Source organism: Aplosporella prunicola, assembly GCF_010093885.1.
Source record: "Aplosporella prunicola CBS 121167 unplaced genomic scaffold K452scaffold_2, whole genome shotgun sequence".
Classification (NCBI taxonomy): Eukaryota; Fungi; Ascomycota; class Dothideomycetes; order Botryosphaeriales; family Aplosporellaceae; genus Aplosporella; species Aplosporella prunicola.
Window position 1 is genome coordinate 1,061,141 of NW_022983530.1, and position 23,675 is coordinate 1,084,815.

The following is a 23,675-nucleotide window of genomic DNA, read 5'->3' on the forward strand; positions in this document are numbered from 1 at the left end:
ATCAACAATTTCGCTACGCCCCGTGTTGGTGTTGGTCAGATATCCAACTCTCCGCTGACGTTGTTGCACAAATGAGGCCACAGGGCCAGGCCAAGCCTTTCATGGAATGGAAGTGAAGTTGCACTGGATTTCAGGTGCGCGGGCACCGCCAGACAATTACGTCACACTGCCTCAACTGACAACCTACAGCCTAACAGCCCGACACACCTTGTGCCAAACGGCACTAATCCACAACGTGCAACCTCCTCGGATTCCTACCTAATTCCCAGGAAAGATCGATCACCGCAGTTCACGACATCGCCATGATGAGCGGCGCAATCGAGTCAAAGCCGCTGCCGCGCTACTTCAAAAATGATATGGAACCATCCAGACGGGATCCTTACAAACAACTGACAGCTTCGCTGACGCGGTTGGTCAACGATTATCCTCCTGACCAGATCCCGCCTGGAGGTGGTCTCTACTATGGTCCAATTTCCGTCTCCTATCTTTTCTTCCGCCTCCAGCAACTGTACCCGGAAATGACCATCGGGGAGTATGCTCTGGGCTCGTGGTTTGCGGCATACATTGAGCTCGCACAGAAGCACATGAAGCAATACCCCGGACCAAGCGCCAGCAAGTGTGGAGTGAGCGACGACATCATGTCTCTCCTCGCCCTCGGCGCTGCTTCTGCTAAAGACAAAGACATGGCTAAGGAGCTATGCAACTACGCTGCTATTGCGACGGCCGAAGATGCTTCCAACGAATGGCTCTACGGACGTGCTGGCTACCTCTACTTGCTGCGCTTAGTGCGGGCTTCTTTCGAGGATGATAGGGAAACCAGAGACCTCATTGATGATACGGCGGATGAGGTCATTGATGCCATATTGGATGCACCACGCCCGTGGAAATGGCACGGCAAAACATATCTAGGTGCCGTTCACGGATCTATCGGCATCATCACGCAGATCATCCTCACCGATCCCGTTATGGCTCCGAAATTGGAGCCAGAGCTGGGCGCTTTGTTGAGCTACCAGTATGAGAGCGGCAACTGGCCATCCTCTGTCCCACCGGGTAAGGATCGCTTGGTGCAGTTCTGCCACGGTGCTCCCGGAGCCGTTGCGTCCCTTCAGTCTATCAGACAATACTTTCCAAAGCTGCAAGACCGCATCGACAAAGCGATCAAGCGCGGCCAAGCATGTATCCTCGAGCGCGGACTCCTGACCAAGGAATCTTGCCTGTGCCACGGCATTTCGGGCAACGCTCTGGCGCTTGAGGACCCGCACTTTGAGCACTTCCTTACTTTCACCACGGGCCACGAAATGAAGGCCATGCTTAAGGACGGCATGTTGGAAAAGTCAGACGATCCGTCTGCATTGTGGTGCGGAGAGGCTGGTCGTGCGTGGACTTGGGCGGTGGCGGACAAACAACTTGACAGAAGATTTTTGGGCTACAACGATATCTAGCCGCGGAGGCTGGTGAACCTGATGACTTGATGCCGGTTACGACTGCACGAATGGTTACTGATCCGAGTCCTGCAAAGGCCGTTCTCTTCCCGCTTTGAACCACATGTGCGTCTGAAACATGCAAGATCTGGGAGGGCTCGAAGGTGTGGTTTTCTCTTTCTGCTGCGGACTTCTTCCTTCTTACATAGCCACTGCTCTGGTACAATAGCTAGGAATGCTAATACCACTACATTTCGACCACGACCATAGCCGCGTAGTTCCGGGATCAACATGGAAGTACCAGATAGTGATGATCTTGGCTTGCCAATATCCGTGATCGATCTAGTGTGACACAACGTGTCTCTTGTTACCACGGCACCGTGCATTCGGAAAGGCATTCATCGCTTCCCACCGCTTCTTTGTTGCAGCACAACGACTAGCTGATTATGGATGAAGGATTGCACATGGATGGGAAGCTGGGACGCGCAAGGCTGGCTGCCGAGGAAATTGAGGTTCTGCTCGGGCACATGGATCATTTGGCGATCAAGAAGGGTCATTGTTGAATAGGACTTCAGGAGGTGGGAACATAGCTGGGACTGCTAGCACGGCTAGCGCCAACGGTCGTAGGGCGTCTCTGGTCTGGAGCAATCCAGCTAAAAGGTACGAGGTGATAGGACGGGTGGTTAAGAGCCGGATGCTAAGCGGTTGATGGCCGCGTTTGGCAAGTGGCTGCGCCTCCGCACGGTGAACGGGCCCGACAAGGCCACTCGCATTCCCGGCAAACGCCAACGCGTACACAGAACGGAGGGGAGATGCCGTGTCTCGGAGGCCAGTGGAGGGAAATTCACGAGGACGAGGTTCGAGGCTAGGAAGGAGCTAGAGCGACGGCGCTCCCGAGAGGCTCCGCTTCGGCAGCTTGCAAGTAGCGTGGGCAGCGTGGCTGGCAGCAGCTGTCAGGCGTACCACGGATGAGCAGGGTGTTCGTCAATGTGATGCGGCGTGGAAGCGTGGAAGCTACCACCCCTTGCGGCGCTCGAGGGAGTCTCTTGGTTTTGGATGGCAGCACGAGGGGCCGAGCTGGGGATCAGCTTGTGCAGGAACCGGATGACGGCGCGCATCGGGGCTGCATGACGCTTGGGACAAGCGCGGTGGAGCGGAAAGTGGATACGGCGGTCGCACGCCGTGAGTGGCTCAGGAGCTCATCTAACTGGAGGCTTGGCGGTTTGGGCGTGTGTTGTGCCTGCTGTGGCCTGGACTACCGCGTGAAGGAGACTTTCGACCTTACCAACTCCACCACCAAGACCCGTCATCTTCGTGCCTCAGACCGACGACGACGTTCACGACGCCTAATTCTCACCACAGTCATTCGTTACAGCGCACCCCGCCGTCTACGTGGCCCACCCCTGGCCCCGTCCAATCCGACCCGTACCTCGTGTCCTCGCTCCCCATTCGCCGTTGACCGCTTGTGCATCATCACCTCCGGTTTCGTCTCAAGGCCCGGCACCCTGCGCTTCTGATTTTGCACCGCGACATGTCGCCTGCCCGACTCCTCTGAGCAACATCTACAGCACCTCCCCCTTACGCGCCTTACCTCGACTCCCCATACGGACTCCCCGCTAAACACTTCGCCGTCGGCTTAAGCCATGAGGGTCTGGTCCTCATCGGCCGGCCTGTCGGCCAGCTTGCTTGCGACCGCGTTTTTCGCACCCCATGCCGCCGCATACAACTTCACCGACGTTCCCTCGCCATATCTCGATGTTAGGGAGCTTGGCCGTGTTGCTTTGACCGGCAATTTCGACGCTCTTTCTATCTACCAGTGGGAGGGCCAGGAACAATCCGCCTACTACACCAATGGCAGTCAGTCGATTCTCGCCCGCTACCCAAACGATGCCTTTGCCGCTCTCCGCACCGCCGACGCGCATATCGAGGCCATGTGCCCTTTCATAAAATCCGACGGGACCTTGGCAGGGATCTTCATCGGAGGAAATTTCACGAGCTTGGGAGGCGTGGAAACGCAGGGCGTTGGGCTGTTCAACCCGGACACTGCAGAAGTCACGGCGGTTTCGGGATTGACCGGCAGGGTTCAGGCGCTCTACTGCGATGGTGAATCTGGCACTGTGTATGTTGGTGGTACGTTTTCCGGCGGAAATTCTACGAACGCGATCGCGTGGAACGGAGACTGGGAAAATATGCCTTTTGCTGGGTTTAATGGTCCTGTGGCTTCGATTACCAAAGCTCCAAATGGCAACATTATTTTTGGAGGCTCGTTTCACGGTATTGGCAACACGACTACGCCAACCGAGAAGGATCAACAGGTCGTTCCGCTTGCTGCTGGAAACATCACGTCTAGTCATTCCACTTCCACCGATGGCTTCAAGGATCCAAAGAACATCATTTGCAAGGTCGGATCTCAGGACGGATCGGGCAACTCTTGGTTGTTGGAAGACAACACTGCTGGATACTGGGAGGGCCGATATCAATTCGAATTCCAGCCCACAAAAATGCGTCTTTACAACACCAAGCACGAGGGCCGCGGGACAAAGACTTTCCGCTTCACTGCGTTTCCCATCAACGGTATCATGAACTTCACTCACATTGATGCCAAAGGTAACAACATCACCTGCGATGCGCGCTGCCCGCTCCCGGAAGGCAACACCACGTACCAAGATTTCCACTTTGTCAACTCGATTGGTATGGATGGTTTCCGCATCGACGTTTCCGATTGGTGGGGTGATGGTGGTGGTCTCGCTGGTATCGAGCTGTTCCAAGACGAGATCTTTGCTTTCGCTATCAACACGTTCAACGAACCAACCTGTGATAGTGTCAGCACTGCAGCAAACTCCACTACCACTGGTCCTTGGAAAGTCACGCCGTCCCACGAGAGCAGCTCCGGATATCTCACAGCCAACTTCACTGGTCAGAACACCGGTACAGACTCCGCTGGGGTTGTTTTCAAACCCAACATCAAACAATCTGGCAACTACACTGTGCGATTGTACACCCCTGGATGTCTCCAGGACAACACTTGCGATACACGTGGCATAGTCAATATCACCGGAACCATGACCTCGCACAACAGCTCAGGCACAACGAACGACGCCCCGGTCACAGCCACTCTGTACGAAACCAATTACTACGACAAATACGACACGATCTACTCTGGCTATATCGATGCCATCGATGGTACTTGGCGCCCTTCTGTTACCCTTACTCCTGCCAACGGGCAAAGTGGAAATGTTACCATCGTCGCGCAACGCGTTCGTTTCGAGCTAATGAGCGATAATGCCGGTGGCCTTAACGGAATTTACGAGTACAATCCGAAGTTGACGACCGTGAGCGACGACTACTCCTCTTCCGCCTTCGATGCGGCTGGCATCAGCTTCGAGGGAAATGCCGACATCACCTCAATGGCTGTCGGTGACAATGCGGTCTTTATCGGCGGCAACTTCACGAACGGTGACTTTAGCAACATCTTCAAGGTCAGCGACAATGCCTCAGTCAGTCTCTCTGGTAATGGCCTCGACAACGAGGTTCACACTCTGTACCTCAACGAGACTGCTTACACCCTTTACGTCGGCGGTAACTTCTCCAAGACCGTTGACGGTAGCGTGACTGGGCTGGGTGGCGTTGCTGCGTACTCGTTGTCTGATGATTCTTGGACCGCTCTTGGTGCTGGCGTGCTTGGTACCGTCTCGAGCATTGTTCCGTTTACGCTGAACCTGACCGCGTATCAGCCAGAGGAAGTCATTGCTGTCAGTGGTGATTTCGCTCGTGTTGCGGCATTCGACGATAATGATGCTTTCGCTGTCGACGGCATCGCCATTTGGTCACCTTCGAGAAAGAATTGGGTCCATAACCTAGGCATAGGTACGATCGGACTCGCTGGGAAGCTGACAGCATGGACCAACGTGACTGATGCCGGTCCATTTTACGCTGGCTCCGTCTCCTCCCAGGCGCTGGGTGCCAGTGGTGCCGTCGGCCTTAATGAATACGACAACCTCGCGTTGCAGTCGTACAACCTCAGCATCCAACCACGACAGTCGGCCCCCAACTTGGCCAAGCGAGATGCGTTGGTCTCAAACTACTCTGGTATCGTGACTGGCACCGTTTACGATGACAACGGTCTCAACCTTACAATCGTTGGTGGTCACTTTACGGCCACGGGATCAAATGGTACCACCATCCACAATCTGCTGTTCATGAACAGCTCAAGCTCTGAACAAGTCACTGGTCTTACTCAGCCGCTAAATGACGACGCGACTATCCTTTCCCTTGGTACTGTCGGAACAACGCTCTATGCCGGTGGCACTTTTTCGGGCAACGTGAGCGACAACGAGATCGACGGTCTCCTCGCCTACAACCTCGCCACCAACGAGTTAGTTGACAGTCAGCCACAAGCACTTAGCCGCGACGAGGGCACTGTTAGTGTCAACGCGGTTGCTCCTCGCCCCAAGACGACCGATTTGTTCATTGGCGGTGACTTTGATTCCGCTGGCGCTTTCGGATGCCCAGGCCTCTGCGTTCTGTCTACCGACCGTGGCCAGTGGACAAACCCAGGAAGTGGCTTCGGCGGCTCAGTCTACGCATTGACCTGGACATCGCAGAACACTCTGATGATCGGCGGTAATCTGACAATTCAAGATGTCCCTACTACCCTGGCAACCTATAATGCCAAGAAGAAGACCTTTCAGGCAGTTGAGGGCGCCGATAGCGTGCCTGGGCCAGTATCGGCTATCACTGCTGCTAACCTGGATGCCACGCAGTTCTGGATTGCCGGAACCGCAACCAATGGTTCGGCCTTCGTCATGCTGAGCGGTACAAACGCCGGCAACTGGTTTACTGCTAGCTCTGGACTTGGTGAGGGCACGGTCATTCGCGGCCTCCAGGTCTTTTCCACCTCTGAGAAGCATGATTCCAGCGACAACATGAACCAAGATAAAATCCTCATGGCCCTCGGCTCCATCCACCTGCCAGACTTTGGCCAGGCGTCGGCAGCTGTTTTCAACGGCACCAGCTACCAGCCTTTCATCCTTTCTACATCTGGAAACGGCCAGGGCAGCATGTCTCAGATCTTCGTCCAACACCCGCAGAATGTGTTCAAGAGTTCTCGTAAGTAGTGTCCTATTCACATTTTCAATTGTAACAGACTAACCATTTCTACAGACGGTCATCTCGCTGTCGGCCTTATCGTGCTTATTTCCCTGGCAATCTCCCTCGGCCTCATCATGTTGATTGTCGTCGCTGGCATCATCGCCGAGCGCATCCGCAGAAAGCGTGAGGGTTATGTGCCCGCTCCGCAGATGGACAAGGGCGGCAACATGAGCCGCATACCACCGGAACACATTCTCGGTAATCTAGATAATCCCGGCCAACCCGAGAGGCTTTGAGTAACCTTTTGGGCTTGATACTCAACTCTCAATTTCATGAAGGGATGTACAGTGGTGGTAGGATTTTGGTTTTCAGCATCGGCGCGTTCGGCGTGTAATGGGTTCTTCCACTTTCTTTTCTTCTTTCTTTCTTTCTTGTCGATCATTTTTCGCTGCCATACGATTCACGCGAAGCGAAACCCGTTCTTTGCGTTGCATCTATTGGCGGCGTTCATACGTTGTTTCCGAATGTCGCTCTCCTCCCGCTCAGACTCACTCCCTGAAAATCTCCTTGATACTCTTCGTCTTCTTCCTCTTCTTTTTTACCGCAGCGAGCAACATCTCCCCTTTTTTTCGCTTCTGGAGCTGGGAAAGGGGCTTGACGCTGGCGGCCCAGGCTCTTTTGATGATACCACCAACCGCCGGCGAGTAATGTGTACTATTTTGCGACCCCCAGTTCGTCTGCTCTGCTTCTTTTCATTGCGAAGGTCGGGTAGTGATGGATGCTTGCTTCATTAGGCTCTGCTTTTTCTTTGCAAGGAGATCTCCTAGAGGGGCCTCGATTTCTTTCTTTTCTGCTTTCATTTCCTTTTCTCTGCTTGGGTAGTGTGCGAGTGGGGATAGTGCTAGGCTTCTTGGGCTTCGTTGCGAGGTTATGTAACCTCGCCGCTGAAGAGAAGGGCCTGTAGCATCGCACTTGTAGACAGTCTAGCCAAATATTGAGGATTTCGAGCGCTTATGTGATCCCGACACCGTCCTTTGCACGGTAAGCCTTGCATGAATTTGGGCGCCGTGTGCTCCCTGCATGAAAAGCATCGTGTCCTACGTGGTGGATTGGGGGGGCGACGTGCGTGGACGATAGGCTTGATTCGGTAGCGAGTACGCCGGCAGAGTGCCCGGAGAAGCATTTCTGGCGCCGTTCTGGAAGCCTTGGCTTGCAGCGCTTCGAGCGAGGCTGAAGCAATTCGCTGCAGCGTTTTTACGTCGCGTGTTGCACATAGGCTCAGCCACGATGTGTCTCATACGTATCGTCAGCCGCAGCATGGCATGGCATGCAGTTCGCCGTGCTAAAGATATATTCAAGGCTGCCATCTCGCTCTAGTCATTTAGCTCAGTCTTCGCATCCGAAATCTGCCGCGAGCCCTTTGCTGTTCCTCGACTGTGCCCTCTCCTGCTACCCACTTACTATTTCTGTCGCAGCTTGCGGAAAGCGCATTTACCTATATCTATATTTAACAACTCACCCCACCAACGCCGCCGCCGCCATCATCGATCGTCACGTACCCGTGAACAACCGTCAGCTCCAGAAATCAGCATCAGGAACGAAAGAAAAAAAAAAAAATCTACATTACTACAAGCACCCAAACAAGCATGCCAACAAACCCTAACCCCAACCTGAGCGCAGCCTCATCCACCTCTCCGCCCATCTCGCCGCCAACCACAGCCGCCACCTCCTCCATGCGCCACCCCGCAGCTGCTCCGGGCATCATAACCACCACCAGCGCTTCCTCCAACCGCACCATCTGCCTCGACACGGGCGCGCCATCCATCAACGCCACGCCCGTGGAGATTGACGGCGAGCCGACGAGTCCGGCAGACCAGGCGGCGAAGCTGGGTGGCCGGGATAGAGCTTGGCCTGGTGCGCTGGGCGGTGCAGCCGGCGCGAGCACCGCACGTGGTTTGCCGGGCAGAAAGGCGAGTTTTAGCCCGGACCCGTTGGCAGAAGAGGAGAGCATGCTGGAGGAATTCGGGCTGGATGGCGGTAGGCGCGTTGCGGGGTTACTGGAGGTATGGAAGGAATTTTTGCTTTGTTTTCGCTCTGTTGTTGCTCATCTGTGTTGTTTCTCGGTGCATTCCTTTCCAATGTTTCTTTGCTTGTCAGTCCCGTGATATCATGTTTTCATTCCAAAGTTGGTACATGGCTGCCTCACACGGTCCCTAACAAAGGATTATAGAAGCGCGCGGCTCTGCTCAATGAGCGCAAAAGCAATCCTGCGGTCCTGGTCGACATTCCGCAGGTCCCGTCTGTCGAGGAGTTTGCTGCTGCCAATGCAGCGGGTGCAGATTGAGAATGAGGCAGGCTTGGCTATCTGAACGGGCGATCAAAGAAAATACTGTGGGAGATGGACTGGGATCAGGTGCAAGTTGTATGAAACATATTTAAAGAAACTTAGTTGGGCTCGGCTTGCATGACAGCTCCAAAATCATAAGCAAGCTGCGCTGCGATGAAAGCTAAAATGTGATGTTTGCCCACTGGCAAAGTAAATTCAAGTGAGCTTGTGAGATCGACGCTGATTGGCTATAAGGCGCCAAGCTAACTCAATCTGGTAATTGTTTGTGGAGCTCCAACATCGAACGTAGCAAACAGGACGGATTGAAAACGGGGAACTTTCGTCTTGTTTTCATGGCCTTTGAAGCTTCTTCGATTTTGACGGCCCCTACCGCTTTGGTTGGCCAATCAGAGCGCCAGGAGCTCTTTCTAGCGCACCCGGAACATGATTCTACCGACCCCGAAGCCCCGGTGCTCAGCGCTCTCAGATCCAAAGCACGATAACACTACCGAAATTCGCCTGAGCGGAAAACTGTCGTGGGATATGACAGATCATGGCCCTGGCCTGAGGATGCGCGCATTAGAATGGGAAAATACTGAGCGGTGGTGAGGCAAGTCGCGGCGGGGATTCCGGCTCCATACAAATGTTGGCCCGCCGGACCCCTCCTAACGACCCCAAGCATTGCCCCGCCTGCTTGTTAGGCGTAACCAACCGCACGCGCAAATGCGCCTCCTGAAACATCCATCAAACGGCCTAATGGATGCAGCACTTTTCTCACACTCATGACAGAAGACTGACGCCCAGAACCTGACCAAAAGCCGCCAATATGCCTGCAGGCAACTCCGACGACGCTCTCCTGGCGCGCCTCAACGCGCTAAAGACATCCAGCGTGTCGCTGTCTACCGCGCCTCCACCGGCTGAATCCGAGCCGGATATTGTTCACGAGATGGGCCTTCATTCCTCGTCCAACGAACCTGAGGGCGATCCAATTTTGGACCTGGCTGCGCGCTTTAAGCGTCTGAACAATAATAGCGGGGCCAGTTCGGCAGCACCTGGCACGGAGCCTGTAGAAATACAGGCGTCTAATGGTGAGGAGAAGAGTTTGGAGCAACTACTTAAGGAGTTGGGCGGCGATGAGTGGGATATTGGCAAGCATGAGGAGAAGGACGTGGGGACGCTGGTACGGGAGGTTCGAAAGGTCCTTCCGGATGTCAAACCTGGGTCAGAGCAAGAGAATCAGAAGAATCCTGATGTTGGCAGAGAGGGTATCCGGGAAGACAAGGCGCAGGACCCGGGGGACAGTGGGGACGACAGTGAACTCGATGATCAAGAGGCGGACGAGTACATCGCCCAGGTCCTTGCAGAGCTAGACATCAACGCAAAGTGCGGCGAGGCAGACGGAGAATGCGAGGAAGCGGAAGCTACAAATTCCCGGAAATCAAACGAGGGGGAGGACAATTCGACTGCTCCCGAATCTCGCGTTCCGATTTCTTCAGCCGATGACCGAGGATCGAGGCAAGACATCACGGAGGAGTCCACATTATCACTTCCTGCCGCACCGACCACGCTTCCAACATCACCTAGCCAGGAGGACGATTTTGACAAAGCTACCGCCGTAGACGATGCCCTAACAGCACGTCTGGCGGCGTTATCCGACACCCCTGGCCTCCCGTCCGCGCCCTCATTCGCACCAGCTAAGAAGCCGCCCGTCAAGGTCGGAAAAGCCTCCAAGTTCACTGACGAAGAAATCGACAGCTGGTGCATCATATGCTACGATGATGCTACTGTCAGGTGTCTGGGCTGTGACGGAGATTTGTATTGCCAGGGCTGCTGGAATGAAGGGCACCGCGGCGAATCTGCAGGTTATGAAGAGAAGATGCACAAGGCCGTGCAGTTTGTGAAAGGCGGCGGCAAAAGGAAAAGCTTAGTCGGAGCTGGCTGAAGGTCCGAATTGCAAATGATGCAGGATGGCTCTCATCAAGATTTTGAAGCGTTTGTGCCTTCGCCGGATATCCAGTACCCGGGTCAGTGCACTATATAGCTAGCATGCCATGATTGGTTGGCTCAAGCCACATTTGCGAGGTTAATACCGGAGCTATCTCCAAGATGGTTATTCCCGACTCTAATTGGACGAAAATTTACTTGATTCATCTCAGGAGCACTTCAGGCGGCCATCTTCCTATCAATCGGCCTCACTCAATTGTGCCACAAGTTCCCAAAGAGAACAAGTGCAACAAATGGATAACTTTATCCCTGGCGCTAGAGGAAAAGCATTGGCGCAATGTGTAACGGTGCAACAGAAAGCTGCATTCAAGGGAGCACCGCAACCAACACATCCATATCAAGTTCTACAAGTGATATTTATGACGTTGAGCCGACCATACCACGCAGATACGGGCGTGAGCACTGACCTATGCCTGCCAGCTCGAAGAAGGATAACATTAGCCGCCTTAGCAAAGGATATCGTTATCCGTGCAGCAAGCACCAACGAATCAGAGAGGAAAAAAGCAGGATATTCTCGCGCTGAGTTTCCCGTGCAAACGGCAGTGGCTCAGATAACCGGGGCGCAGCTACAGCATTTCCAGCAGCCGCAAGCGAGCAAGGGCGCAGCGCGGCCATCTTATAGGACGCTTGTCGTCTAGTCGTTACGCCAACTAATTCATGTCCAACGCAGAGCTTCGACAGGCTCGCACAGCTGCCGGAAGACGAGAACCGCCAGACGTTCGAAGTTGACCGCTGCGTTGCCTAATCCATATAGTTGCATGGTCGAAAGGGGCTAGAGGTTGCGTAACAGTTGTGCTTCTTCGCTAATTAGGTGTTCCAAAACACTTTCTTTGATGCATGGCTCTTTGTGCTCCATGGCCTAAGCCGCCTCTGTATCTTACTCGTCGTTGTTGATGGTGGCGTTGGTGGCCGATTCATGGACTTGGTTTTGTTGTGTGCCCCGTCTTATGCATGCTCGGCTGGATGAGTCTTCGTACAATCTCTGCTCTGAGGAAAACATGAACTCGCCGTACCCGTAATCACCACGAGGTGACTGTCTTTTGTCCATCCTTCCGGCTTGTCGTACTTTCAGTGACGACGACAACGACGCTCGATACACCAAAACGTGCTCTCCTATCCGAGTTGCCTTCTCACTGAGCCAGAATGGCGGCTTTTACTCTAGAAACGACCTTCCTCTTCGCGGACCGTGCTACACTTCGATCCGGAAAACACTACTCGGGGATACGATATTGATGCTGTTGAGGGTATGGGGGATCTCGTCCAAGCCACGCCGGACCAGTGATCGCGTCCATCCATACCCAAGGCTGCAACGACCTTCAATCTCGACGGAGTGACGAAAACAGAGACTTTCAAGGAATTTGCAATGAAAGGAGGTACATCACCAAGCTAGAAACCTTCCGGCATCGATTGTCAAGGAACATGGCAGATGCTTCACCTTCTCTGAAGGCCTGTGTCATCCAGCCCTCTTTGACGACTGAGTCCAAACCACATAAGGATTATATCTACAGAGGCCAACACTCGCCACGTAACACCAAAGCTTACTTACGATACGGCATACAACAAGAAGTCTCTTCAGAACCTTCTGTGTTCCAGCTAACAAGGTCAACACAGCCCGCTGGGATGAAGATAATACAGCGAAGAGTCTGCTAGGCGGGTGCGTGGTTCCAGAGCACCAAAACAACCAAACGTGGCCTACGGTCAAGGGGTTCTGTCTCTTCACCTACTCCGAATATCGACACATTGCTAGATGCTTCTCCGGCACCGTGCTGGAACGATCATACTCGAGGATCACGACCTCCTTTCTCGCATACTCTCCGAAGCGCAGACAGCAGCCACACTTCACCCTTCAACACCGACTCCGGCTGTTTCGAATCCGAGTAAGGAGCCTCTCCAATATTCTCGTTCTCGGTTATCAGACATTGTCCCTCAATACATTGACACTGACGCTCGGCAAAGCCAGTGCGATAGATTCTCCAGGAACACCAGGCGCCTTGTCCTCGGAACGCTGCCTTGTAGCGGCATCGGTGGCCTGCGGCAAGGTTAAACAATATCGATTCGAGATGTTGCGTCCTAAAGGATGCAACGACCACAGACGGAAGATCCGCCACACCTGCCACGCGTGTTTCCCTGCACTAAACGGCATAAAAGTGCAGGAGTCCTGAGAGAACTAGAACTCTTCCCAAGCGCATGGAACATTCTGCAGGAATCACGTTCTGTGAGCAGTAACAACTCTGTACAGTAGGCCTACGGCAAGGTTGTCGATTGCGAGGCCGCCGCCGCTGCTGCTGCTGCTGCTGGGGGAGCACAACTAAATCCTCTTCCCTCTTGGGCATGTCGTTGCTGCCTCCAGACACGATACTGCTATGCCGCTTTATACGATGATGATATTGAGTACATGCACTGTCAATTGTTGACGCACGACTGTACCCGCAAGTGATTCCTATGACAAGTCGTTGCGCTAACTGATGTATATCAGTGAACTTGTTGGGATTGGCTGATTCAGTGACTCATAACTGCAGCTTGTTTCCTGCGTTTACCACCGAGTTGGATCTGGACTCGGCAGTCTCTGTCACGGTTGGAAGGAGCATGTCGTGACACTTTGTCGGCGCCATCTGGCCTCGTGGTGCTTCGTTTGCCGTGGTAAAGACTTTTGTCGTAACTGCTGGCTGTAACGTAAGGCCATGTGCGGTGGTTAACGTCCGTCACCATTAAGCGAGATTCATCGCCTCGAGAAAAGATGATGCTTGTACGGAGTGGAAATGAAATCTGGTTAATATCTTTGCAGTATGTGTGGGTTTTAAGATCCTTTCACTCATATCCAAGTCTCAGGCTTGTAGCTAGACGAGTGTTCCGTAGGGACTGCTTGTATCCTTTCCTATCTCGCTGGAGGGTGAATTTTGCTTGACAGTGACATTCGTTATATGATAAACTATTCAAACACATGTACTGTTTTCATTGTAGACATCTAGCACTACACTTGTTGAAAGCTCTTTAAACGAGAACACTACTCTACACATGAATCCACCTCGCCATCCACGTTTCCGTAACCTGCTTCGCCTCATCCACCAACCCCATATCCAGCAACAACTGCGTAGTCCCACGAACCGCACTTTCAAGCGCGCTAAAAATCCACGCATGAGTATAGCTCGTATGCTCACCGACAAACACGGTATGCTTCTCAGTATGGAAATATGACGGCAGGAACAGTTCCTGCTGGCCAACGAGCGGGCTCGCCCACGCACCGGCCTGGAACTCGTTCTGCTCCCAGCAAATGCGGTCGTAGTTGCCAGTCCACTGCTCGTCCGCAACCGCGCCGTGCACCTCGGCCATGGCGCGCTGCACGTACGCCACGTGCTCTTCCTCCGCCATGCCGCCCACCGCCCGCGCGAGGCTGCCCGACTGGTACGATGCGAGCAGCACGCCTGGGCCGCTGCTGTTGAGCCCGTACGATGGGTAGCAGATGTTGCCGATGCCGGGGATGGACGTCTGCCCGCAGCCGCCGAGGATGGGGTGCGCCAGGTGCTCCCAGAACCGCGTCTTGTAGTGCAGGGCTACCTTGCATGCGGGGCCGTAGTTGAGCTCGCTGATCGCACGGCCGAGCAGCGACGTGTACTCTGGGAGCTTCCAGAGGCGGACTTTGGAGAACGGCACGGCGACGATGGTGTAGTCGAAGTCCATGGCGGTTGTTTCTTTGCTGAGGGGTCCGTCTGGTCGCCATGACACTGTCATCTTCTTGGACTTGTCGTCCCAGGAGAGCGATTCTATTTTGGCGCCGAACGTGATTCGGTCGGAGACCAATGGACCAAAGGCCTGGGGCAATCTGCTGAGGCCCTTGTCGATTGTCCGCCATTCTGTGGCGTCCATGTAGATATTATCGTACAACCACTCCGGGTTTGCAGCTTCAGAACCAGCGGCTTCGTCTGTAACATTAAGGTCGGTATGCATGACGTATTTCAGATAGGTAGCTTCCGAGAAATCAAAGTACCCTTCCGCGACAGCCTGCTTGTGAGCTTCGAAGACGTTTGTTGCAATCGACTTCATCTTATCCCACGTAAGGCCATCCCAAGAACTAATTTGAGCCTGCGCCTCTTCGACGGCCGTAGCATTAGAGTAGGTTTCGGTGGTGTTGGTTGCCAGTGCAGAATTGGCGGCAACCTCTGCCTTGCCAGGGGTCGTACCGTCGGCACGACGCTCGGTGGTGTCAACCGGTTGGTTTGCGCTGCTTTGGATCCACTTAATAAAGTTGACCGCCAAGGAAGAATCGTTGCCGTTCATCTTGTTGAGCGTGTCGGCCAGTTGGAAGACCATACGATGGTCCATGATCTGAATTGTTTCGTTCGTTGTAGCATTGGTTATGCTGACAGGAAATCTCATCGGGCCCATCTCTTGGTACTGGTACTCCTCGGGGGTTGTGCCATTGAGATAGGAAGTGTGTACACGACCACCAATTCTCTGAGTTGCTTCGAGGATCTTCCAGTCATGTATACCAACGGATTCAAGGAGATACTGCGAAACCATCAGCCTTGTTCAACGTTCGCACTCTGGATGCGGTAAATATCCACAGCTAGAGGTGTTCGTTGTGGTCATTTATCATGAGCAAAGGAGACTTACAGCTGTCATCAGTCCTGACATACCGCCACCTAGGATACCAACTGTTGTGTCTTTCGACTTCGTCACGAACGCATTGTCAGGTTCCTTCTCTTTAAGATACTCCACTCCGTCGAACCACGGTCCCATGGCATCAGCAATGTCCGCAAAAGAAGTGCCTCGGCGGGCTTTCCTCCGGGTGACAGTGTATTCCTTGGATCTTCCCACAAGCTTCTTTCCGGAAAACGCGTGCAAGCAACCCCCTGACGAGGTGTCTGCGGGCGGCATCCACACAAACCGAGTAGGCCTGTTGTCCTCCCAGCCCAGATTTCGCTTAGCCAGAGGGTGGTCACCCACATGTGCCCTTCCCACAAGATGATGGGCATAGTCTGCGGTGCCAATATCGCAGGAACCATAGTGGACCGAAAGTTCTCCATCGAGAGGGCCAGCAAAAGAGATGTGGATGTTGGTCATACCACCAGCTTCTGCCGTGAAAGGGCCATTGAAGATCACCAGGTCGGAGCCTGGAATGGCGCTACTCGTTGCATGGTCTATGAGAGTAGCAGAAACTGCACCCAAGACAAGAGCGGTAGACCGGCATAGACCCATTTTGAGGCAGGTAAAGAGATTGGAAAGAGACCTGGAGTGCCATATTTCTAGAGAATCCTACCGTCAATTTATAGTTGCAGACATAGTCAGGCCTCAAAGGTAGGTCCGCGGGCAAGAGCGGCCTTGGCATGCTCTCGGGGACTCAGGCCGACAAGATAACGGTGTTTGCCAGCATCATTGACCGTGGTCCGAAAATGTGTGTTAACGGCCGGTACGGCGGAGTGAATTGTACGGCGAAGTGAGCGCGCAGATTACTGTGGATGGCGAAACTACTGCCAATCGCCGAGCTCGCCGATCAGAAACACTATCGCTTATTTACTAGTAAACAGTGATAGGCTATCCAGCCTAGTTCGGCTGTGTGGGGTGATGGAGAACCTAGCGGACTAGATCTGGGGTCAACAGCTTTGTCACTATGTTGCTTAGGCAATCGTTGCGGCCTTATCAGTCCAACGTAAGCCTTGGGCAGGCATAGGGTTCATATCAGAGGGCAAAACTGAGGCCGAAGATAAGCTGGAATATGTTTTGAACGAGCCAAGCGGCCTGACGATGTCATCGTGGAGTGGGCAGCGGGGCAGTGGATAGGTAGGCCGGCAACATCGGCTATCGCCGACAGCGGGACATTCGTGGATGAAATTGGTGAAGACGAAGAGAGAAAGCCTATGCGAGCAAGGCTGGCACTCTGGCAGAAAAGAAGTCACCGCGATAAGTGACTAAAATAAAAGAAGGCTACGGCGTGGTCGTCGATTTTGACTTGTTGAGATAGAAGCAGCCTACCTTCGTGTCGCGGGTAACCTCACCCGTTATCGAAAGCCAGAATCTGGTTGTTGAAGGTATTGGAAACATAGTCGGCGAGGTCATTATTGACATATGATTGAGAAACAGTGCATGAAAGTTGTGAGGCTTGTGGTTATACCCGTAGTCAAACAGGGCATTGAAGATTAGAGAGCGGATGCCATATCTTGAAAGTTCAATATAAACCCTTAGCCATGCGGAGGAGGTCGGATACACGATGAATAAGGGCGATGAAAGTGGTGAAAGGAACGTGTGTCGAATTTCGACGTCTCTTCGTAGTGCCTTCACGTGCGATGATGGCACAATGGCACATGCTTGCAATGACTAAGTGAGCTAGGGCTTCATGACTCGAGCACTCTGAAGTCCGTTGCGATTTTTCTATCCACCACTGCTCACCACTGCAACAACATCACCACGCCCGACGCTCCTCTCGATTTCGGGCAGATGACATGTCTGGCGACTTGTACGCATCCGAGCCGGCCGCCTTTTGCCCGCATACCCCCCCGATTGGCCATTGCGACTCCATATGTTCCAACTCTTAAACCGGATACCGCCGCACAAATGTAGCAGACTGCCCCTTCGTCGCTCGCTCGCAGCGACAGCCCGCCCTAGGCCATGGTGGTCGATACTCTCTTCGCCGCGAGAGGAAACTCTGGAAGGCACACTGGAAGAAGCAGCTGGCGGCAACGCGGCCAAAGGAAAACTCATTAGCTTCGACCTACAACCACGTCTCATGCAGGCGCAAAAAGAGGTGGTTACGGTCCATAGAAGCTACAGATGTTCCAGACATAAGCAGGTCATGCTGCTCAACAAGTTCCTTCTCCAAGCGTACGATGATCCAAAGGACGAGGACACCCGGAAAAACTTGTGGAAATGGTATTGCCACGCAAAGTTTTCTTTCCCTGAGGTTCTGGATGCGCTGCCAGATAAGGCTTGGGATATATTGTGGAACACTCAGTCCCAGCAGTCACTATCAAATGCGAACAGCATGGAACATTTGAAGCAGCTGGTGGAGGACATGCGAACCACCGGACGCACCGCCACAACAGCCCAGCAGCTTGCGCATATAGAGGCAACATTCTTGGAAGGAAAGAGAGAAGAGGCTCTTCAACAATGGGAACAAGGATACGATATATCATTGGGACAGTCTGTCGTTGGTCGCAATCCGGAGTTCATGGAACTCGGCCTCCGCATGTGGTCAGTTGCCGGCAATCCCGACCGGGCCCAGAAGGTCTTGATTGAGTTGTTCGCCATGGCGCCAAAATGGGATCCTCGAGTTATTGTCCCGGTCTTTGAGGCACACATCCAAAAAGGGCGGGACAAGAACATCAATCTGGCATGGGCACTCTACACTCACATGAAGTACCTATTGGGCGACAAAATGACTTTGGAAGACTACGAGAAGTGTTACTTGGGTTTTCTTTATAGGAAGAAGCAGCAACACGCCCTGGCAGTATTCAAAGAAATGATGCTCCTTGGACAGAAACCCGGTGGTGAAGATGCAGGCAAATTCAAAAGCCAAATCCTTTCAGGATTTGATAGCCTGCCCGCTGTCTGTCGAAATGCTTCGGAGGTAAACGAGACCTTTCTGCATGCAGTGACAGCACTACCTCGGGAGTGGCAGAACAAATTCTTTTTCGGAAAGTGGCTGAAAAGGCTCATCGGCATGGGCGAGCTGGAATCAGCAGCCCAGGTCATAGAATTCATGTTCGAAAGCGGAATCAAACCGGATGCCCGCCACCTCAACGGCCTCATGGGCGCTTGGTTCCGTAGTGGCATCACTCAGAACATCGAAAAAGCTGAAAGTCTTGGTCTGCAGATGGTCCGGGGGAGAATGAACCTGGTGCGAGAGCGTAGCGCCAACGAGACCAACCGCAGACGTCCTGCAAAGTCGAATGAAGCATCCAATCGGAGTATCGAGTTGCCAGTATTCATTGAACGACCCATTCCTCCGGCAACCAGCGAAACATTCGGAGTCCTTCTCGAGATTTATTTGCACAAACGGGATTGGAACAAAGTGGACGATCTCCGAAACTGGCAAAGTGAGGCCCAACTCCGCATGAACGTAGCGGCCATGAACTCTTTCCTCGCCTTCTACATCGAGCGCGGCCAGTACCTTGAGGTTTGGAAGCAGTACAAGGACTTCACGGATCCAGCGAACAATGAGCGCGTCATCCCGGATGAGGCCACATACGCCTATCTTTGGGCCACGGCACACGCACGCTGGGTACGCAGCGGCATGCGCGACTACCAGTACCTGCAGCGAGCGTTCCCGACAAACCGCGCCATCATGAAGGAGACGCTCGCCTGGCTGAACAGCGTGCCCAACAAAGCCGCGGCTGCAAGCCACCTCATGCAGCGCAACAAGGTCTACCACCGCATTGTGGAGTGCTTCTGCCTGGAGAAAGACCTCCCCGGCGCGCTAGTCGCGCTGCACGCCTTCAAAGCCAACCTCGGCGTCTATCCCGACCAGCACACCGCCACCATCCTTGCCAAGTACATCTCGCGGATAGGCTTCCGTGCCCGTAGCCCGGCGCAGCGCCGCGAGGTCGCCAGGTCAATGGGGTACTTGAAAAATGTCTCGAATGTGCTGCAGGTGCTTGAGGCGCTGTTCCAGCGACGGGCGAGACAGCTGGTGAGTGAGGGGAAGGGCGAGATGTCGAAAGAGGAAAAGGACGAGCTGTTTTTGAACGTGCTGAGTGAGCTGATTAGGGTTGTGCTTGTTAGGAGGGAAGAGCCGGGGACGGTGGAGCATAGGATTTGGAATGCTAAAAAGAAGATGGGCGTGAGGGAGATTGAGACGGGGGATATAGATGCTTTTAATGTTAGCTGAGGATGGGGTTGGAGTGGGCTGTTGGAAAACAACTCGCATGCTCATGGTGTATGGTCACTTGTTCTCCATCCATTGTGGTGCGGGCTTTTTGGCGTTGGGAAGGCTTTGGCGGAAAACCAACTTGTTGCTGTTGAGTATATTTATACCCTTCCTGTACGTTGTCTTTTTACGTATTAGATAGTTTGTATACATTTAGCTAGAAGTATGGGTAGGGCAAGGCGCTGGGGTGCAATTTTATCTAATCTCACTCCGAAACCTTTTGTAACGTCCGTCACGGTGACACGTGTACGGAGGAGAATAACAGTCCCAGTTAGGATATGCAGAGCCTCTGTGTGCTCCAAGACCCTTTCATCCATACCCGGGGCTCGGGCTAGGAGCTAGGCAAGGAGTACTCTGTAGGGACTGCTTGCATCGTCCCCGGTCTCGCTAGACGGTGGATATCGGTTCGCGGTGGCGGACGTTACATGGCATTGAGTTATAACACTAGCCTACTCATGGCATACACGGAGCTATCAAATCATTCTGGTCGCCATCCGCCTACCTAATAGACTACATAATGTTTCTCTCCAGTTACAAACCCTTCTTTACTTCTAGAGGCACGCTGAAAGCGGGCTGTCCTTCCGAATTATGCTCTAAGCTTCATGATAGTTAGCCGCTTAGTTTTTTGTGAATGAGGTTAATGGAAGTTAGATTTTTTTGCGAGCAAGATTAGCAGCTCAGCTCAGATATATCCTCTCCTAATCGAGTATCGGCCCCATACAGCACAGTACAAGCATGGTCTCGTATAAGCCTGCCTATACGCTTTCTTAGTGCACGTATGTAGATTTCTTCCATGCTTTCTACTCTCAAATTGAACTTTCAAATTGAAGAAAGCACCTATTCATCACCGCGCCCAGCAAATGAAATGATCAGTGACGAGAGAGAGAAACGAGCCCCTGCTTTCAACAAAACCCCCGTCGGCCAGCATGAGCAGACCTAGCAAGATAGGATAGGTAGATAGGTGGTAGGTATGTACTTAGTAGCGCTCGTCATGAAGACTCGAACGAAGGAACACTTCCCTTTAACTCCTCGCTCCCCGCTCCCCGCTCCTCGCTCCATGCCCCATCTCATCCCCATCACCATCACAGCGCCCGCTTCCCTAACCAATCAGCCGCACCAGCCGCGTCTGGCCAGCCCAGCCGTATACGGCACGAGGCAGCACGGCCACGGGGGGCCTAGCCCAGCCTAGCCCAGCCCAGCCGCAAGCGGACGCTCGCCGCTACAAGCGCTGAACCAAGCACGGACAGACGGGACGGGGCGGGACGGGACAGCTCGGGGTGCAGGAGCGGGACGCATGGACAGGCGGCGTGGTTGGTGTGCGCGGGGTTGAGAGAGGGGTTGTTGAGGTGGGGAGGGGAGGGGGAGAGAGAGAGAGAGAGAGAGAGAGAGAGAGAGAGAGAGAGAAAAAAAAAAGGCTAAGGTTGGGGTAGGGGATGGGGGGCCTGATTGAGCAATCAGCGAAATTGGAAAGGAGGGCGTGAAGTCAAAGGAACGAGGAGGGTTTTGTGTCACGGAATCAGGCAGCTGGATGGATAGTCATCTGTGGTGTGATGTTTATTGTTTTACGTTCTTTCTTTTTTCTTTTCTTTCTTTCTCTGGTCGATTAAGTACATCTCTACCTCTATGTAAGTAGGTAGTAGGCATAGGTAGTATAAGTAGGTAGTGTAGTTCTATCCTCTTTCGCGCAGCGCAATGCAATGCAGAGCACGACTGCGTCTTCTGCTTCCAACCCATCTTGTCGCCAGCGCGCTACCCGGCACCGCAGCCCAGCGCGCCCCACACACACCCACACCCAGCGACGATCCAAAACCCCGGCGCCGACGAGCTGGGTGTCGGAAACCCAGTCAGCGCCCCCTTGTCCTTTCAGTCCCCAGTACTATAGTTCCTCATCAGGAAGCTCGTTCGTATCCCATCGCATCGCAACCACGGGGCTGGTAAAAAAGACCCTCCACCCCAGCACATCAACACCCCACCGCACCACCCACACCACACCTACAAAAACGCCCTCGTGCGCCTAACCGCACTCGTCCAAAACCCGCCCTCCTTGTCCCCCGCACCAACAGCAGGCGCCTCGGGCCTAAAATCCTGCGCCACAATCCTATACGCGCGGCCATTCGTCTTACACGCACGAATAAGCTGCGCGGCATGGCTGGGCACGCCCGGCGGGGGCACGAAGTCGAGGCACAGGCGCTCTAGCTGGGTGGGCCAGTCGCTGCCGCAGGCGCCGTCCAGCAGGGCCACGATCTCCGGCCCGACGCGGATGTCGAGGGGCGCTTGGGCGGCGAAGGCCGGGTTCGGGTGGTCGGCGTCCCAGAGGGGCGGGGGCGGGGCGTCGTGGCTGCGGTGGCGGGTGTGCGTGCGCCCGCCCTGGTTGTGCAGCGCTTGCGCGCGTAGCGTTTGTTGGTGGTGTGTGGCGTGCTGCGCGGAGGCGGTGCGCCGCTTGACTGCGGCGCGGGAGAGGGGGTGCAGCAGGCCGTCTTCGAGGAGCGCGTCAATGTCGGGGTCGAGGTTGGGGTCGAAACCGGCGTCAACGTCGAGCTCATCTTCCGACCCGCTCTCCACGGCCGTCGAATGGATGCTCGCGGGCCTAGCATTGCGGCGGGTACCCAAACCGAGCACGGCAGCGTCAGCGCTCTGCACCGAGACGGCGTCAACACTGCAGCTCTCGTCGTCGACATTGGCATGCAGCTCGTCCGACGCGCCCGTGTCGCGCCGCACGCGCAGCTTGTCGATCACCCGCTTGAGGCTGACCCGGTGCGCCTCCGCTTTGTCGTGCACGCGCTGCATTTCCGCGCGCGCCTCCCACAGCCCGCTCGCCGACGCGTGGTCCTCGGACGGGCGCTTGCCGTCGCGGATCTCGCGCCGTGACGTCCGCTTTTCTTTGCTCTTGGTCCAGGGCGAGGAGCGCTTGACGCGGGTTACGAAGCTCGCCGTGTCGTCGGCGATGGTGGTGGAGGCATCGTAGGCGGATTCCTCAGGGGTGGGGGCGGGGGCTGAGGTGATGGAAGCGGTGGCGGCAGCAGTGGAAGTGGAAGGAGGATACGGAGAGGGCGGGAGAGGAGGGAGCGGCGAGAGCGGCGAGCCGAGGGCCGAGTCCGAGTGGTTCTTGGGCGGGGAGTGGTGCAAGGAGAGCCTCATGGTGGCGCAGGGCGAGTCTGCGGCAGCGGCGTAGAAGGAGCGGACAGGAGGAGGAGCGGGAGCAGAATGAGAAGGAGCAGCAGGAGGAGGGTGGGAATGAAAGCGGCGCGCCGGAGGGCGCGGAGGACGCGAAGAAGCCCGAGCTGGCTCGGCCTCATCTGGGCTGGAAAGAAGAGCTCGGGGATATGAGGACGAGGATGACGACGACGCCGACGACGTGGAAATGGTGCGAAAACGGGCCTCGACCATGCGGGAGTATTGCAGGCCCTTGCTAGCAGTGGAAGCCGCAGCCATGGTATGTTGTCTGATGATGATGATGATGATGATGATGAGGAAATGTATGCTTATGGATGGATGGATGGATGGACGGGCTTTTGGGCACGGCAGATATACGAAAAGATCGACGGATTTTTTTTTTCTCTCTTCCTTGTGTGCTCTCGAGCTGTCTATCATACGACGCATCTGGTGACTGTGGCTTGGATGATTGTGGTCCCCCACGAACGGACTTTGCTCGCGCCCGGTCTAGACGCGGTGCCGAAGGGTCCGCCCCGCTGGGTGCGCGTGGCAGCTTCGCCGCATCTCTCGGCCGGTTGTTTCGCGTGTGTGTGTGTGCTGGGGGAGCGGGCGATCTCGGGGAGCGAGAGAGATGAGGAAGGGGGTGGAAAGAAGGGGAAGAGGAAGTCAAGATCCGGGGCTGTTCCAGCGTCCATGCCCTCGGCTGCATGACGTGATCTACCCGCGCGCTGGTCTGAGATTTACCCTTTGAAACTTGTTGCTTCGCTGCTACATGCTACATACTACATACTAGGTATACGACCCCCCCCTATCACCCCAC

At 54.5% G+C, this 23,675-nt stretch overlaps 9 protein-coding genes across 9 annotated transcripts; 7 read left to right on the top strand and 2 right to left on the bottom strand.

Annotated features, from left to right (window-relative positions):
• The first annotated feature begins 29 nt into the window (after nt 1–29).
• On the top strand, nt 30–1,793 carry K452DRAFT_355275 (uncharacterized protein). The gene is made up of 2 exons (XM_033545949.1): nt 30–134; nt 190–1,793. The coding sequence occupies exon 2, from the start codon at nt 303–305 to the stop codon at nt 1,440–1,442; it is 1,140 nt and encodes a 379-aa protein (XP_033402546.1). The 5' UTR covers nt 30–134; nt 190–302; the 3' UTR covers nt 1,443–1,793.
• A 1,271-nt stretch (nt 1,794–3,064) lies between these two features.
• Nucleotides 3,065–6,808, top strand: K452DRAFT_219281 (uncharacterized protein; the record flags this gene model as incomplete). Its single annotated transcript, XM_033536405.1, has 2 exons — nt 3,065–6,530; nt 6,585–6,808. 2 exons carry the CDS (start codon nt 3,065–3,067, stop codon nt 6,806–6,808), a joined length of 3,690 nt encoding a protein of 1,229 aa, XP_033402547.1.
• K452DRAFT_71717 (uncharacterized protein) lies at nt 6,558–7,457 on the top strand. The gene has a single exon (XM_033547057.1). It carries the CDS (start codon nt 6,845–6,847, stop codon nt 7,304–7,306), a length of 462 nt encoding a protein of 153 aa, XP_033402548.1. The 5' UTR covers nt 6,558–6,844; the 3' UTR covers nt 7,307–7,457.
• Nucleotides 7,458–8,158: 701 nt separating this feature from the next.
• On the top strand, nt 8,159–8,856 carry K452DRAFT_304760 (uncharacterized protein; the record flags this gene model as incomplete). The annotated part of the gene is made up of 2 exons (XM_033542837.1): nt 8,159–8,575; nt 8,743–8,856. 2 exons carry the CDS (start codon nt 8,159–8,161, stop codon nt 8,854–8,856), a joined length of 531 nt encoding a protein of 176 aa, XP_033402549.1.
• Nucleotides 8,857–9,572: 716 nt separating this feature from the next.
• Nucleotides 9,573–10,997, top strand: K452DRAFT_283044 (uncharacterized protein). Its single transcript, XM_033539698.1, has one exon. The coding sequence runs from the start codon at nt 9,665–9,667 to the stop codon at nt 10,778–10,780; it is 1,116 nt and encodes a 371-aa protein (XP_033402550.1). The 5' UTR covers nt 9,573–9,664; the 3' UTR covers nt 10,781–10,997.
• Nucleotides 10,998–13,777: 2,780 nt separating this feature from the next.
• On the bottom strand, nt 13,778–16,094 carry K452DRAFT_263007 (uncharacterized protein). The gene is made up of 2 exons (XM_033538629.1): nt 15,454–16,094; nt 13,778–15,348 (listed from the first exon to the last, which is right to left on the bottom strand). Exons 1-2 carry the CDS (start codon nt 16,036–16,038, stop codon nt 13,852–13,854), a joined length of 2,082 nt encoding a protein of 693 aa, XP_033402551.1. The 5' UTR covers nt 16,039–16,094; the 3' UTR covers nt 13,778–13,851.
• A 1,158-nt stretch (nt 16,095–17,252) lies between these two features.
• On the top strand, nt 17,253–19,895 carry K452DRAFT_283047 (uncharacterized protein). The gene has a single exon (XM_033539699.1). It carries the CDS (start codon nt 17,357–17,359, stop codon nt 19,661–19,663), a length of 2,307 nt encoding a protein of 768 aa, XP_033402552.1. The 5' UTR covers nt 17,253–17,356; the 3' UTR covers nt 19,664–19,895.
• Nucleotides 19,896–20,539: 644 nt separating this feature from the next.
• K452DRAFT_283049 (uncharacterized protein) lies at nt 20,540–21,059 on the top strand. The gene has a single exon (XM_033539700.1). The coding sequence runs from the start codon at nt 20,694–20,696 to the stop codon at nt 20,889–20,891; it is 198 nt and encodes a 65-aa protein (XP_033402553.1). The 5' UTR covers nt 20,540–20,693; the 3' UTR covers nt 20,892–21,059.
• Nucleotides 21,060–21,266: 207 nt separating this feature from the next.
• On the bottom strand, nt 21,267–23,498 carry K452DRAFT_283050 (uncharacterized protein). The gene has a single exon (XM_033539701.1). It carries the CDS (start codon nt 23,132–23,134, stop codon nt 21,695–21,697), a length of 1,440 nt encoding a protein of 479 aa, XP_033402554.1. The 5' UTR covers nt 23,135–23,498; the 3' UTR covers nt 21,267–21,694.
• Between the last annotated feature and the right edge of the window lie 177 nt (nt 23,499–23,675).

Coding starts and splice junctions, on each gene's coding strand:
- K452DRAFT_283049 (XM_033539700.1), top strand. CDS start 20,694: ATGAAGACTCGAACGAAGGAACACTTCCCTTTAACTCCTCGCTCCCCG.
- K452DRAFT_355275 (XM_033545949.1), top strand. CDS start 303: ATGATGAGCGGCGCAATCGAGTCAAAGCCGCTGCCGCGCTACTTCAAA.
- K452DRAFT_283047 (XM_033539699.1), top strand. CDS start 17,357: ATGTTCCAACTCTTAAACCGGATACCGCCGCACAAATGTAGCAGACTG.
- K452DRAFT_71717 (XM_033547057.1), top strand. CDS start 6,845: ATGAAGGGATGTACAGTGGTGGTAGGATTTTGGTTTTCAGCATCGGCG.
- K452DRAFT_263007 (XM_033538629.1), bottom strand. CDS start 16,038: ATGGGTCTATGCCGGTCTACCGCTCTTGTCTTGGGTGCAGTTTCTGCT. Junction 15,349..15,453: donor TGTCAGGACTGATGACAGCT/GTAAGTCTCCTT, acceptor ATGGTTTCGCAG/TATCTCCTTGAATCCGTTGG.
- K452DRAFT_283050 (XM_033539701.1), bottom strand. CDS start 23,134: ATGGCTGCGGCTTCCACTGCTAGCAAGGGCCTGCAATACTCCCGCATG.
- K452DRAFT_283044 (XM_033539698.1), top strand. CDS start 9,665: ATGCCTGCAGGCAACTCCGACGACGCTCTCCTGGCGCGCCTCAACGCG.